Source organism: Lissotriton vulgaris, chromosome 2_2 (assembly GCF_964263255.1).
Source record: "Lissotriton vulgaris chromosome 2_2, aLisVul1.2, whole genome shotgun sequence".
Taxonomy (NCBI): domain Eukaryota; kingdom Metazoa; phylum Chordata; class Amphibia; order Caudata; family Salamandridae; genus Lissotriton; species Lissotriton vulgaris.
In genome coordinates this window covers 75,156,100-75,169,591 of record NC_141688.1, presented here as the reverse complement: position 1 = coordinate 75,169,591, position 13,492 = coordinate 75,156,100, and the positions used below count along the sequence as shown (strand labels likewise).

Genomic DNA, 13,492 nt, shown 5'->3' with positions numbered 1-13,492 from the left:
AGAGTTTACCTGCTGAAACCACCGCTGTGGGATTAAATAGGGGTGATTCTGAAGTTGATAAAGTAGACGGGGAGCGCCGCCACCTTAAAAATAGCTGATCTACCGTAGATGGTAAGAGGCATCTCAGACCACTCGAGTGCGGTCCCACACCAGGGCTAAGTTCCGCTCTCTAGAGACAATCGGGGAGGCAGGTATTTCATCCCTCCCTGAGCGAGTTGGAGAGCGGAGGCCCAATCCACCCCCCTGAATTGATCTAGAACCCATAGCGTGGATTTGCCCGGGTTTATATACAATCCTGAAGTCTCGCCAAATATCTCTAAGATTCGCAACAGACGTGGGCCTGATCTATCAATATCCCTAAAGAAGAAAAAGACATCGGCATAAAGCGCTATTTTATCAACGACACCAGGGGCCCACCCAAAGCCCTTAAGATAAGCATCAATACGCACCCACGCCGCCAGCGGCTCCATAGCAAGCGCAAATAAATAGGGGAAGAGGGGGCACCCCTGACGTGTGCCCCGCTGGATCTTTAAGGAGCGAGATATCGCTCCCCTCCCTACCCGAACTGACGCCGTAAGTTCTTTATAAAGCAGCCGCAGGTAGGCTAAGAGACGTGGGCCCAAATTAATACGGCCCAATAATGCAAACAAATACGCCCAGCTCAGGGAATTAAACGCCCTATCCATATCCGCCAGGAGCAGAGCCGCTGGCTCTTCGAGCCGCCTCCAGGCCGTTATTGCAACACGCGCTCGTCTAATATTAACAGCTTCGAAAACAATACCAACAAACAATCCTACCCACCCCCCTCTAAACCTATACCGCCCTCCAACAATCTCAACGCCTGGAAACCAATCACCACCGAAGACACCATCCGCCTTATGAATTCCATCCACTCTGGCTCGCCAACCGACCCATGTCCCCACCACATCTTCAACAAAGCAGACTCCATTATCGCACCCCACCTCCGTGATGTTATCAACTGTTCCTTCAACTCTGCTACCTTCCCAGAAAGCTGGAAACATGCCGAAGTCAGCGCTCTCCTGAAGAAACCCACAGCAGACCCCTCTGAACTCAAAAACTACCGCCCCATATCCCTCCTCCCATTCCCGGCCAAAGTCATTGAGAAAGCCGTCAATAGCCAACTCGCCGCCTTCCTCGAAGCCAACAACTCCCTCGATCCCTCACAGAACGGCTTTCGAGCCAAACACAGCACCGAAACCGCCCTCATCGCAGCCACAGATGACATCCGAACACTACTGGACAACGGAGAAACAGTGGCCCTCATTCTACTCGACCTCTCCGCCGCCTTCGACACAGTCTGTCATAGCACCCTCATACAACGCCTCAACAATATCGGAATACAAGGAAAAGCGTTGGACTGGAGAGTACGACTTCCCCCATTCAAATCAGAGGCTACCGAAGTCATTTGCAGTGTGCCACAAGGATCATCACTCAGTCCCACCCTCTTCAACGTTTACATGAGTCCACTCGCATCCATTGCGCGTCAACACAACCTTAACATCATCTCCTACGCTGACGACACCCAACTGATCCTTTCCCTCACCAAAGACCCTAACTCCGCCAAAACCAATCTTCACGAAGGTATGAAAGAAGTTGCCGAATGGATGAAAACCAGCCGCCTAAAACTTAACTCAGACAAAACGGAGGTGCTCATCCTAGGATCATCCCCCTCTGCCTGGGACGACTCATGGTGGCCTTCGGCTCTGGGCACAGCACCCACACCCACAGATCACACACGCAACCTGCGCTTCATCCTAGATTCCTCACACTCGATGACCAAACAAGTCAACGCCGTCTCATCCTCATGCTTCAACGTACTTCGTATGCTCAAAAAAATCTTCCGTTGGATCCCCTCCGAGACAAGAAAAACTGTCACCCACGCACTAGTCACGAGTCGACTGGACTACGGAAACACCCTCTACAGCCAAATTACTGAAAAAACGTATCCAAAACGCATCAGCGAGACTCATTTTGGACATCCCTCACCAAAATCACATTACCGGCCACCTGAAAGACCTCCACTGGCTCCCCGTCAACAAGAGAATAACATTCCGTCTCCCCACCCACGCACACAAGGCCCTCTACAAGCTAGGGCCCGAATGCCTCAACACTCGACTATCCTTCTACACACCCACCCGCCAATTAAGATCCTCCGATCAAGGCCTCGCCGCAATTCCGCGCATCCAAAGACCCACCATGGGAGGTAGATCCTTCTCCTACTTAGCGGCCAAGACCTGGAACTCACTCCCCACCCACCTCCGCCTTACACAGAACCACATCTCCTTCAGAAAAGAACTTAAAACCGGGCTATTCGATAAATAATGAACCCCATCCCCAAAGCGCCTTGAGACCCTCTGGGTGAGTAGTGCGCTATATAAATTCTTGAACTAGAATATTATGACGGGTGGCCCTCTGCGGCATGAATCCTGCCTGATCTGGATCTTAGTCTATTAGCCAATGCCCTAGCCAGCACCTTGGCCTCAATATTGAGAAGAGAGATAGGGTGATAGGACTCATGGCGCTCTGGAGGCCTCCCCGGTTTAAGAAATATCACAACTTCTGCGTGCTTCCAATCCGGAGGGAGCGAACCACTCTCCCGTCCCTCATCGATTACCGGTTTAAGGTGTGGGCCGATCTGTACTGAAAAGAGTTAAAAAAAAATTGCTCGGGAAGCCATTAGGACCCGGTGCCTTCCCTGGGCGCAGCTCCCCCAAGGCTGTCATCAGTTCATCAGACAGGGGTCGATCTAACCCCTCCCGCACCTCGTCCGATACCGCCTGGGCGGGAAGATAGTCTATAAACTTTTGAACGGTCTCTACCGGGAGACACTCCTGGGGTGCATACAAAACCTCATAATATGCCGCGAAACTTGCAGCGATAGCCGAAGGCTCAACAACAGGCTTCCCTTCCAGATCAAGGACCAGAGACAACGGCTGGGCATGCAGGGAGCCCTGGCACAGGCGGTGAAGCATCCTACTAGATTTATCGCCCCATTGATATACTCGACTGCGTGTAGCCAGCCAGGCCTGACGTGCCTCGTCCATTAGAATTGCTAAATATTGCTGCTGGGCTAATATGAACTGTCTCCTCGCCGAGCCTCCACCGGCTTCCCGGCCCCAGCGCTCTAACGCCTCCATGCCTGCCTCCCTACGTACCAGGTCTCTCCACCGCTCCCCTCTTTGCCGCAGCGCACCAGGAGATGTCAACACCCCGCAACGTCTGTTTCAGGGCCTCCCATAGGACCGCGGGAGAGTCCACGGACCCCTCGGTCACGAAATATTCTGCTATGGCTTTGGTCAAATGTTCCCTATACTCCTCACCTTGAAGGCACCGTCCCTACATACGCCACCGAAACAGCTGCTGCCCTGGGCCTAGTTGAAACGTGAGCGCAACCGGTGAATGATCAGACAGGGCCTTAGGTAGTATATCCGTTGACAATATCCTGTGTGTAAGGCCCCTGGGAACAAAGATATAGTCCAACCTAGAGAAGGACTAATGTACTACCGAAAAATAGGTGTATTCCTTACGGGGTCCATGTAGATGGCGCCGCACATCTACCCAATCAAGCCCCATCACCATGGATCTCCGTTTAGTATAAGGTCCCCCCTCCAAGGGAATCCCCCCGCTCCTCCATCTATCGAGCCCGGGCTCCATTACGTCGTTCCAATCCCCACCCACTATGGATATAACATGTGGCATGGATCCCCACAGCGCCAATAGTCGCTCGACCAAAGACCACTGTAGTGGCGGCGGCGCATACACACTGCTAATCATCAGCCGGTCCCCCCAATTGTGCCCTGTATAACTACATATGTACCTTGGGTATCAGACCATATCTTCTCGTGTGTGTAAGAGACCGTGCGATGTATTTAAATTGCAGCACCCCGGGAGCCTCTTGTGAACCCAGAGTGATAAACCTGATTAAATCCATATTGTTGCAAACACAGAGCCTTTGTACCAAGTAAGTGTGTTTTCTGAAGCAATATTATATCAGCCCCAGCTCGTTTGGCAAATTGCAGAATGGCCCCCCTTTTCACTTTGTCTAGCGCCCCACGCACATTCCAAGTGACTACGCGAAGGGAACCCGGGGCTAGCCCCCCTCCACCCCCAGTGACAGACATGCGGAAGTGTACCCGTGACACTCACCAGTGCCTCCTCGGCTCAACGCACCTGAATTGTGATATACATAGAGATTCCATACACAATCAAACAAACCCTCGAATCCCCCCCCCCCCCCCCCCCCCCCCCACCCCATACATCTCAAAGATGGAAGTACCTGTCTCGGTCAGAGCAAGGTCCAGTCCCCAACGCGGGAGAAAACACCGTCCCCTCCAATGGATCCCCCAAAAAAACACCCATAACTTTGGGGGGGGAAAAAGCCCACCGCTCACCCAGTCCACGACTACGTGAGCGGGACCCAGCCTAAATCAAACAGGCCCAACAGAACGCCTAGAAAGTAATGTTACAACGTCACTTTTCTAGCTGCTGCTTCTCCGGCGACGCGCCCTGCTGTCGGAGTACAGAGCCGGACCTGGATCGACGCCTGGAGCGAGACCTCCTATTGCCAATTCTCTGGCCCCGGGGGCCCCCACGGGCCGCTTCGCTGGAAGAGGATTCAGAGTCCATGCTCGGTGGTGTATGGGGGCATATTTGTACAGTTTCATCGGTCCATTTAAATACCTCTTCCGGGGAATCAAAGAATAGCGTGCTGGACCGATAAATGACCCTCAGCCTGGCGGGGTACAGCAGCGCGTACTGAAGTTTAAGGTCTTGAAGGCACGCTTTGACCGCCAGGAAGGACTGTCGATGCTGCTGCACCATGCATGTGTAGTCCAGAAAAATAAGTATAGATGCGTTGTCGTGGGTGAGGGAAGGCTGAGCCTTGGCCTGCTGCAGGACGGTGTCCCGATCCATATAGTTAAGAAACTTAGCTATAATTGGTCTTGGGCGAGCACCGACAGGGGGCTTCTGCATGAGGGCGCGGTGGGCCCGCTCAATGACAAAGCAACGGGAGAGTACGTAGGGCGGGAGCCATCCCTCCAGCCACCGGGTCAGGAAGCCTCCATGGTGTCCCCTCGCATCCCTCCGGAAATCCCACAAAGCGTAGGTTGTTCCGCCTGGCGCGCCCCTCTGCATCCTCGACCCGCAGGGCCAGACCCTTTTGTACCTTTTTCATGGCCGCCACTTTCTTCTTCAGAATCTTGACATCTTCCACTTCTGACACGAGAGTCTCCGCTTCAGTGATGTGCTCCTCAGCATTCCGTAAGTCTTGCCGTAGCAGGGTAACGTTGGATCCGACCGCCCCTATCTTGGCGTCCAGCAGGTCTCGGGACTGAGTGATGGCCGCCATGAGTACCGCATTATCAGGCTGTTGGCTCTGCGAGCCCGCGGACCCGGCAGCAGCCCCCGCACCAGTAAATTTGTCCAAGGTGCCCTGCTTGGCATTGCCACTGCCACCCCTGCCGCGGGTCATCGTGATGAATCTTGTCCTGGCTGATGGAGAGAGTATCAATCCCAGGGGCAGGCGTACACCCCAGCAACGAAAACAGGCCGGACGCCTCTAGGTATAGCAGAGGCTCTCCAGTGGGCCGCCAGCCTTCCGCAGCAATCCACCCGGTATTCAAGCCACGTGGGGGGCAGCTGTAACTCGCCACCAGGAGGCACCGCCCCGGCCCCCGGCTCCACGGCCCGTACGGACCGCCGATCCGCACCTGCAGCTCTTTGGGACTGATTTACAAAAGGGGGTGGTGATGAACAGAGTGTCTGAATTGAGCAGACCACTCTTACCCAGTCCAAAGATCAGGGCTTGATCCATCACCGTTATTTATCTCACTGCCCCATCCCAGCTCAGAACCTGGCTATATGCAAATCAGTCTGTCCCTGGCCCAGTGCATCATGGGAACAGGGCAGACTAAACTACAAAGCCAATTCTTTACCAGAAAGGAGACAAGCTACCGGGGACCGGTTTCTGGCATTTCAGCCTCTTCGGCCCGGCTTGCTTGAATCCTGATGGAGCAGTGAGAAAGGGACTCATGTCTGAGTATACCCTGCCACACCTATAGTGGCCAAAATCGATTTACAAAAGGGGGTGGTGATGAACAGAGTGTCTGAATTGAGCAGACCACTCTTACCCAGTCCAAAGATCAGGGCTTGATCCATCACCGTTATTTATCTCACTGCCCCATCCCAGCTCAGAACCTGGCTATATGCAAATCAGTCTGTCCCTGGCCCAGTGCATCATGGGAACAGGGCAGACTAAACTACAAAGCCAATTCTTTACCAGAAAGGAGACAAGCTACCGGGGACCGGTTTCTGGCATTTCAGCCTCTTCGGCCCGGCTTGCTTGAATCCTGATGGAGCAGTGAGAAAGGGACTCATGTCTGAGTATACCCTGCCACACCTATAGTGGCCAAAATCGATTTACAAAAGGGGGTGGTGATGAACAGAGTGTCTGAATTGAGCAGACCACTCTTACCCAGTCCAAAGATCAGGGCTTGATCCATCACCGTTATTTATCTCACTGCCCCATCCCAGCTCAGAACCTGGCTATATGCAAATCAGTCTGTCCCTGGCCCAGTGCATCATGGGAACAGGGCAGACTAAACTACAAAGCCAATTCTTTACCAGAAAGGAGACAAGCTACCGGGGACCGGTTTCTGGCATTTCAGCCTCTTCGGCCCGGCTTGCTTGAATCCTGATGGAGCAGTGAGAAAGGGACTCATGTCTGAGTATACCCTGCCACACCTATAGTGGCCAAAATCGATTTACAAAAGGGGGTGGTGATGAACAGAGTGTCTGAATTGAGCAGACCACTCTTACCCAGTCCAAAGATCAGGGCTTGATCCATCACCGTTATTTATCTCACTGCCCCATCCCAGCTCAGAACCTGGCTATATGCAAATCAGTCTGTCCCTGGCCCAGTGCATCATGGGAACAGGGCAGACTAAACTACAAAGCCAATTCTTTACCAGAAAGGAGACAAGCTACCGGGGACCGGTTTCTGGCATTTCAGCCTCTTCGGCCCGGCTTGCTTGAATCCTGATGGAGCAGTGAGAAAGGGACTCAGTGTAAGAATTGGCTTTTGTAGTTTGGTTTGCCCTGTTCCCATCATGCACTGGGACAGGAACAGACTAATTTGCATACAGCCAGGTTCTGAAACTGGGATGGTGCAGTGAGCTAAAAAACGGTGTTGGATCTAGCCCTGATCTCTTGACTGGGTGAGAGCTTTCTGCTTAATTCAGAGACTCTGTTCCTCACCACCCCTTGTTGTAAATATGCTCTTTGGGACTGGGCTGCGGGGCCACCAACATCCAAGGGACACCACTAGGGCGAGGTCACAAACACCGCCGCCCCACAGTCGCCACCTTCACACCACTGCGGACTGACAGGACCGCCAAGGACGCCAGATCCAGGGCCACTACACCCCACAGATGTCTGTCCAGAGAAGGAGGGGCGGCGCACTCACCACAGAGGCTCCCCCGGCCTACAGCAGAATAAAACCGACTCACCGCTGCGGGCCCGGGCCGAGTAAGATGGCCGCCACAGCGTCCAGGGCACCCAAAGCAGGCAATATGGCTCCACCAACAGTTCCGATCGCCAACTCCTCTGGGGGCCCCAGGTGTCGTCACTGCAGGTCCCTCCACACCACTGTGCAAACAACGGGACAGGACCGCCCCCCTATTCAGAAGAAGGGACCCACCGCGGTCTGATGCTGGGTGTGCGCGGTCACCGCCGCGCACCCCCCCCCCCCCCGAACGCCGGGACCGTTTACACCGACCCGGCCGGCCGCCACACCAAGTGTGTTTGTGACGCTGCTCACTTCCCCCTCAAAGCTCACAGCAGGAAGGAGGAGGCCTCTTACCGGATATATGTGGCAGATCTCACCTCCGGCCCGGGCTGAAAAAATGGCCGCCGCCCTCAATTGGCCTAAGACCCAACACAGGATCTCCCCCTGCCAGCAGCTCTGGATCTGCTTGTGCTGAAGCCTCACAGCAGCGCCCGGCGGATCAATCAGCAGCCGGGCGCACCCTTATGATGTGGGTCGTCCCCAACCGCGGGCGGACAAGGCGCCATGCCGCACCGCCATTTCAGTCCTTCTGCGCCGGCCCTTGGAAGCACACCTCTGGGCAGGTATGCCACTCGAGGCCCTGGCGCCGCCCGCGACGACACTCTTCAGGATGCTTCTACTCCGCAAGTCGTGCCGCCACACTACGCAGTCCCCCAGTGGTATCGGGGGATCACCGGACCACACTGTGGCACCTCCGGTAATTTGCTAGGAATTGCAGGCGCTCGGGCAGGATATTCAGGTAGGATAAGTGCAGGCTGGCCGGAGCAAGCCTAAGGCACGACTGCCATTGTTGCCGGCCAAGCCACACCCCCAAATCTAAGGTAATTTGAGTAGTATCTAAGCAAGGTAAACAAGAGTTTAGTGAAAATAAAGCTAAAACCCCACAAAGTGGCAACAATAGCCAATCGGTGGGAGTGGTAGACAGGGACCTAGGCAGACTGATACAGAGTCCTGGTAGGATACACCAAATGGTTTGGTCATGGTGAAAGTATGTCAATTTCCGAGACAAAAAACTCCCTCAGCAAGCTGCTGCTGAAACTTTAGCTGCCGTCGTGCCACTGAAGGGCGAATACTTTAAGCAAGTTAGAGCTTCGGAGACTTCTTGCTGAATATTAAGGCCCAACCCAAAATGGGACTGGATTGTTTTTTCAGAGGAGCTAGGAGCCTTGACTGGGATGAAGCTGAAATTAAATACAATGCTGTAGAACTGCCAGTTGGATACTTTGTCCCCCTGAAGCTTTGGAGAAAAAGTTTTTTAAAGTTTCCATATTTTTTGGGGTTCCCCAAAAATAACATGAGTACACTTCAAAAGCATCCAGGACATATGGGGAGTGCACTTGGAGACTCTCCAGGTGTCGGGCAGAGGCCAACAGCAAAGTCCGTTGTCATCGGTCCCAGCTGCGTACTTCAAGGAAAAGCCTCTTTCAACTTTGTTGTGTCTCTGTAGCTACAAAGGAGCTTGGCCAGCTGACAACTGGAGTCTACTTCTTTGTCTTGGATACAAGAGGGAGCATGTTCAGTCCTTCAGCACTAATGAGGAGTAAGCTCCTGCTGCATACAATGCCAGAGTGCCCCTACCTCAAAATCCAAGAAGGGGATACCGGTCTCCCCTTGTGCAGAGCCTATGTGCCCACACATAGATATGGCCAAAATAATGAGCAGTCCCCTTCTACGTTGACACTCAAAATCAGTTTTTGGAGTAGCTTTCCTACTTCTGGGTTTAGTGACATTGTGACTACAAGGACAAAAACTGCGACTTTAAATGTGTCACCTAAAATTTGTTTGTGACAGCACAGAACCCTTCGAAATTATTTAACTTCCTTAGAAGTGCCCCCCCAAAAATCCTATCACTATCTAGTTTGCTAGCTGACTGGTATCATTCACCCAGCTACCACAGACGTTTCTGAGACCCTGCAGGTGAAAGCCCACGCTGAGGCAAGAAACAATGCCTTCTCTGGAAGAAGGTGGTCACACCTTCTCCAGCACAATGGCTAGTGATTTAACATATCAAGGCCCAAGGTTTCAAAGCCCCTGATTCTTTGATATGCGACCTCAGCTCCACCCCTGCCCGGAGGCCCCAGGACAGGCAGGAAATTAGCTATGCAAGTAGGCGTGTTGCACCACCAGGCTAGCACACCCCTAAGGTGGGCTGCCAGATGTGGTCTAGCTGCTGATCTGAGATGCACTGTATTTTCTGTTGCAATTCATCTATTTCTTCATCCCGGGTAATCCCATGTTATACTAATGCATCCTCTCTATCTCCGATGTCTGTAACCTTTTTTCAAACCACTTGTGGTTCCCGCACTTGATCTCTCTTGACCGCCAAAAGGTCATCCAGCAATGAGGCAAACAGGGTCTCCAGATATGAGCGTGTGACCGGGGCTTCCAGTTCCTCCTTTATTGGTGAGGACACCCTACTTGATGCCACCTGCCAGTCTCTCGTCCGGGGGACCGTGGATTCGCAAACATGTCCTTGAGTGTGCCCCCCTTCTTGTTGCGATCGGACGTCATCTAGTTGCCCAAGTCTGTATTGGTAAATGTCCTCAAAGCCAATCCCGAGTCCGTAACGGCCACTGCTGCAACATCGACTAGTCATGCTGCGCCTCACAGGAGTGTGGTCTCTCTCCTGTCAGCCAGTCGCAGGCCTGTTCCACAGATCTTCACTGGAGCGAAGCATCCTGTTCAAAAAGGCCAGCCTTGCACCGGATTATCCCGTCTCTCTCCGCCCCAGGCTCCAGCTCTCCACCTTTGTGATCTAGGCTTGAGGCAAGTTCCTTCACCATGAAACCGCAGTAGCCCCTCTCTGTCCCAACACCAGCCTCCGCGATCTAGGAGGATTTAACTCAGGGCCCAGCTTCAACTCCAGGCCCTCCACTGCACACTGCCTCTCTTCCGGCCGAACTTCCTGAGCCTGCGGTCACCCCCAGCACAGAGGGCCACCCCCAGCCAAGACAAGGGGGGCCCAACCAGCTAGGCAAGACCACCACTACTGCGAGGATTTCCCTACCAATTAGGGCAAATCAAATCAGGTGGCCCGCTTTCCCACTATGTGTGGACCACCACTGCTCTTCAGGTCTTTCAGGGGCAAATTCGAGGGGAACCAGCCCAGACCTACAGCGGCCATCCACCCCAGCGGGTCGCAGCTCTAGCAAGCAGAACAATGCGGCCCAGACCTTCGGAGGTGGTGTGGGCAGTCGCAGGCGCAGCAGCATCCAGTCTCTGCCACGCCGCCCCCGCCGTCTTAGCTCCGTGCAGGCCCAGAAGCCTCCTGTCCAGGCCGAATGTTTCAGCCCGAGACTACGGCTCCGCAAGAAGTTCGAAGAACCACAGAGGGGGCTCCGCCATCCACAGCAGCGGCTCTACCCCCACAGCTCCTTGCTTGAGAGAGATTGGGGGGCAGGTGGTAAGGCCGGGCAGCAGCGAGGATGGAGGGACCGAAAAAAAAGTCATATCCATCAGCCATCTTGGTCACCTCCAACCATGTACCTTTTTAAGAGTCGAGGTACATGCATGGAGGTCTGATTCGGAGGGCTCAGGGAGTCAGTTAGGGTATTGTATGGCTCCTTGTCCTCAGCGTAAAGCCAGGTTAAGAAGGTGTGCTCTCAGCTGTGTCCTTTGTTTTAGACTTTTGGAGTTTCTAGGTTTTAACTCTGCTTGCTCCTACCTTCTATTTCGGTCAAAGTGATTTTTGACTCCAAAGGCAAGACCTCAGTTCAGAACTGCTTCGATCTTAGGCTTTTTTGGTGCGTTTCCACACCTTTGTGTGGCTTCCTGTGCACCGCTTTCCCCCCATGATTGTGGTAATAATAATAATAATCCACATTTTTAAAGCGGGAACAATCACCTGTGAGGGTCTCTAGGCGCTGGGGGCCGTCTGGAAGATTAAGCAAGCTATTGCCCAGAGTCACATGGTGCTGGGCTAATCTGCCGCCGGCACGGGGGATCGAACCGTGATCCCCAGATTCCAGAGTCAGTCGCCCTGGCCGCGGCGCCACACCTCTTCATAGATGATTCTTTGACACCTGATCCTTGATCTCCCTGGGGTATCTTAAACAATTTCAATGGATTAGGAGATTCCTAAGACCTTAAGTGAGTTTAGGGGTTGTCTTGATTGCACCATTGCATAAGGTATCCAACATTGATTTTCCCTCACTTCAATGTTCCAGGGAAGGAACTCAGAACACACTTGCCACCCTTTCAGCTGATGGTCTTTAGACAGGCACAAATTGCACACCTTGTATTACTTTCTGCACAATCTTGTGGTGCCATTTAAGTCAAAAAATAAAAGCGGCGTTCCCTCACCAACATCACCAGGACGTCAATTCTCCGACCACGTGGCCAAAGCCCAATCGTAAAAACTGTGGTTTTCAAAGTTTCTCTTTCCCCGTGACCCCCCTTCTTTGGAGTTGTTCCTGGTCAATGACAACAGCATTCTTTCAGGGCTTCCCTGATTTTTCTGTACTTATGATCCACAACTGTAGATATTGCTTCCTTACTTAAGAACGTCAAAAAGAATTATAAGATGGTGACTAGGCACTGAGGGTTCAAGGTGCATCTGACATAGCCAAGGACAGGCATTCTATTTGGAATCGAAAACAGGGGTGGAAGGAATTTCCGAACCAAACCAAAAGATGGCAGAATAACGCACAATATGTAAATTCTGAAAAGATTCAAGTTGGTAAAACAACGTTTATTAAGCTTTTTTGGTCTACACATTCTGAAATGGCTACACAGTACACAATTAAAACCCCCATTCCCATGCAGAAACAGTCTCACCTGTCGGACAATGCTCTGGATCAGTTTGTCCATGGTAAAGGCAATAAAGGCATGGATGGTAAACATTTCTCGCAGTGAGTCCTCATACTGAAGTGCTTCCATATTGCCATCCAGAAGATTCCTCACCATGTCAAGAAATGCAGGATAGTAGTCCTCCACATCTATATCCACTGCAAAGAGAAAGGAAATGGAGAAGTGGGGAGAAAGGATCATACACCACTTGCCTGACCAAGGCAAGAAATAGACCACATCTCAGCTACAGCTGAAACAGCATGTATCCTGGAAGCCTATTGCTGTAAAGCTGCAGAAGTGCACAAGAATTACAAACAGAAGTTGACAGGGAATTTCAAATGGAGAAAGAAGGATAAACATTTCCATCAAACCTCTGATGGGAATTCATTTTCTGATAACTCAGGCACTGGACCACACTAGTGCAATAAAAAAGTCTTCTCCATTCATTAATGCATTCAACAATGACAAGCTCCAAAAATGAACATGTTGGTCATCTACGAAAATGTTTCATTGGTATGGGTTTCCCAAACAGAAAGTGTTCAAATCCAAGCATTTTGCAAAATATTGGTTAAGTCACTGGGTTTTCCAAAGCTTTGTGTAATGAACAACTATTTTATTTTTAACACTCCACAGGCCAATAAATTTGGCATGGAGGATGAAGTGCCTTCAGTCTGAAAGAGGTAATACTTCAGGACAGCTTTAAATAGTGGCTTTAAAGGAAAATCTTTGGCAATAAATAAATGTGCTACTACCACAGAAAAGGATCAAAACAGGTACTAAGAACATGGCACAGGGTCAAATAGACAATTTAATAGAAGCTGGCTTGGAAGGCCATCAGACAGATAAGCAAAACCCATTAGGAACAGGAGAACAACAATGTTCTGTCTTTTTATGGAGGGGGGGGGGGGGGGGGGGGGGGGGGGGGCTAGATTCAAATTGGTAGGAAGCTCGCTAATTGTGAATTTCAGGATTATGTTGTGATTTAAAGGAACAGTCCTAGAAATAAACTTCAAAAGTGGTCTAATGAACAGATTTTGAATGGGTTTGAGGAAACACAGGGCATATCTTGCAACTGTTAAGTAGAAAAAGACAGACCATTATAACACTATTTAAAAT

General features: G+C 51.8%; 1 protein-coding gene across 5 annotated transcripts in view; it reads right to left on the bottom strand.

Annotated features, from left to right (window-relative positions):
- SIN3A (SIN3 transcription regulator family member A) overlaps nucleotides 1-13,492 on the bottom strand; it is an 802,206-nt gene that overhangs the window by 163,728 nt on the left and 624,986 nt on the right. For all 5 annotated transcript variants that reach the window (XM_086959309.1, XM_086959306.1, XM_086959307.1 and 2 more), the window contains one exon: nucleotides 12,365-12,534. In XM_086959309.1, coding sequence (XP_086815435.1) covers nucleotides 12,365-12,534 — 170 coding nt within the window. The remainder of the gene's footprint in view (nucleotides 1-12,364; nucleotides 12,535-13,492) is intronic.